This window comes from Adiantum capillus-veneris, chromosome 3 (assembly GCF_014529385.1).
Source record: "Adiantum capillus-veneris isolate H3 chromosome 3, ASM1452938v2, whole genome shotgun sequence".
Classification (NCBI taxonomy): domain Eukaryota; kingdom Viridiplantae; phylum Streptophyta; class Polypodiopsida; order Polypodiales; family Pteridaceae; genus Adiantum; species Adiantum capillus-veneris.
In genome coordinates, this window is record NC_140933.1 from 129,988,478 (window position 1) to 129,990,145 (window position 1,668).

General features: G+C 44.5%; 1 protein-coding gene across 3 annotated transcripts; it reads left to right on the plus strand.

Annotated features, from left to right (window-relative positions):
• Positions 1-436: 436 nt before the first annotated feature.
• LOC147461715 (uncharacterized) lies at positions 437-1,449 on the plus strand. 3 transcript variants are annotated; one of them, XM_086501594.1, is made up of 3 exons: positions 437-536; positions 755-838; positions 976-1,449. In XM_086501594.1, exons 1-3 carry the CDS (start codon positions 437-439, stop codon positions 1,026-1,028), a joined length of 237 nt encoding a protein of 78 aa, XP_086357720.1. In that variant the 3' UTR covers positions 1,029-1,449. The 3 variants fall into 3 exon arrangements, 1 of the variants encoding a protein (XP_086357720.1); XR_015186594.1 differs by lacking the exon at positions 437-536 and having other exon boundaries at positions 610-838; positions 976-1,019; positions 1,218-1,333; XR_015186592.1 differs by lacking the exon at positions 437-536 and having other exon boundaries at positions 649-838; positions 976-1,019; positions 1,112-1,333.
• The last annotated feature ends 219 nt before the right edge of the window (positions 1,450-1,668 follow it).

Here is a 1,668-nt window from a genome sequence, read left to right on the forward strand (position 1 = left end):
GGGATATCTATCCTATTAGAGCCTAGCTCTGGAATTATACTTCACCATTTTGATTGAGACTAATCATGCTGAAGGGGCAAGTGGAAGTGAGCAAAAATCGATATAATAAAACTTTGATATGCAATGGTGGGATACCGTCTCATGTGTCAAGTGTCACGCCTGCATTGTATTGAGGCTGAGGAGGAGGAACCATAGTCATCATTGCAAAGGTTCTGAGGGTGTTTCGCAAGTTCTGAATGGGTGGAAGAAGTCGTTGTTGTAGTGGAAAGTTGCTAGTGGAGGTTTGATTCACTTGTTCAATGTGTTGGAACATAGGGTTGAAGGGGTAAATAGAGGTCGGGGCTATTAGGGTCTGTGACCTTGCGGCTTCCATCACTTGAGGGGAATTAGCTGGCAAGTGGCCTGCTCTACTTAGCAAGCCATCCCTGAGTGCTTCATGGAGAGCCATCATCCACCTCCTAGAGGAGAGAAAGGGGAGTTGGCGACAAGGGTAGTGGGCTTCTGGGATCGAGGTTTGTCAAATGTTGCAGCTGAGGGTGAGGAAGTTAAAGTGCAAGCTCTCATTCTTAAGCTCCTAGTCGAAGTTGAGGGCGAGGAAGTTAAAGTGAAGGCTCTCATTCTCAAGCTCCTAGTTTGTTGATGCACCAAAGCCCACATGGTCGACCAAGTAATTTGGCTGGTCCTAAATGTGAATGGCCACTCCAACCACATTAGTAGGTCTGCAAATGAGTTGAATGAGCCGGTCATTCGCCAGATGACGCAGCGCAGGACCCAACATGCCGAAACCTAGAGGGCGGAAGCAACAAGCTCAGCAGGGGTGACGAGGTCTTTGCAACAGGTGACACACGAGGACACACACACACACACACACACACAGAGAGAGAGAGAGAGAGAGAGAGAGAGAGAGAGAGAGAGAGAGAGAGAGAGAGAGAGAGAGAGAGATGAATGAAAGCCTCCTCTTTTCATTTTGTGCAGGAGTTTCCTTTGGAGTGCCGAACCTCTACTACAGCATCCTGAAGGTGACTTGACTCTTGCCATGAAGCATAGCTTACGCATTTGAGATACTTGTTGATCTTGCTCAAAAGGCTCATGTTAGAACATCTAACTGCAGGTTTCTCAGTAGTATGTCAGCTCATATAGCCTTCATCTGTACGATGTTTTGACTGAATGGGTTTTTTGCGGTTGATGTTTACCTTCCTTGCAATTCTTATCTGCAGGCAATGTAATGCCGGATGTGAAGGCCCTCTTGCTTTTTATGTTCATGGCTACAACTTTGATATTAAGCTTGCAGCTGACATTTGTGCTCTCTATAATTAATATGAGCTTCTCGTGACATTTGTGCTGTCTGTAATTAATATGAGCTTCTCGTGGTATGCTTGTGATCTTTGTGGTTACCGTTGTTTGTATAAGCTTATCTCATGGAAATTGAAATAACCCAGAATTGACATATTGATGGGGTATTGTGTCCTTAGTATCTTCTGAATGCTTATTTTGATATCTGGTTTGAGTGTCCTCCTTGTATAAAATTAACAGATCTCGAGGGGTTGGCCGTGTTCTTGTAGCTGTACTGTGTGCTTTTTTATGTGTTTCTACTAGGTATAGGCATCTACTAGGTATAGAGAGGTCTAGAGAAACCTTGCTAACAAACATTGAAATGACTGTTCAGTC

What these genes read in the sequence shown, in the direction of transcription:
- LOC147461715 (XM_086501594.1), top strand. Translation starts at nt 437, where the DNA reads ATGGAGAGCCATCATCCACCTCCTAGAGGAGAGAAAGGGGAGTTGGCG. An exon ending in GTCAAATGTTGCAGCTGAGG is followed by an intron (nt 537 to 754) that starts GTGAGGAAGTTA and finishes GTCATTCGCCAG; the next exon opens with ATGACGCAGCGCAGGACCCA. An exon ending in TGACGAGGTCTTTGCAACAG is followed by an intron (nt 839 to 975) that starts GTGACACACGAG and finishes CATTTTGTGCAG; the next exon opens with GAGTTTCCTTTGGAGTGCCG.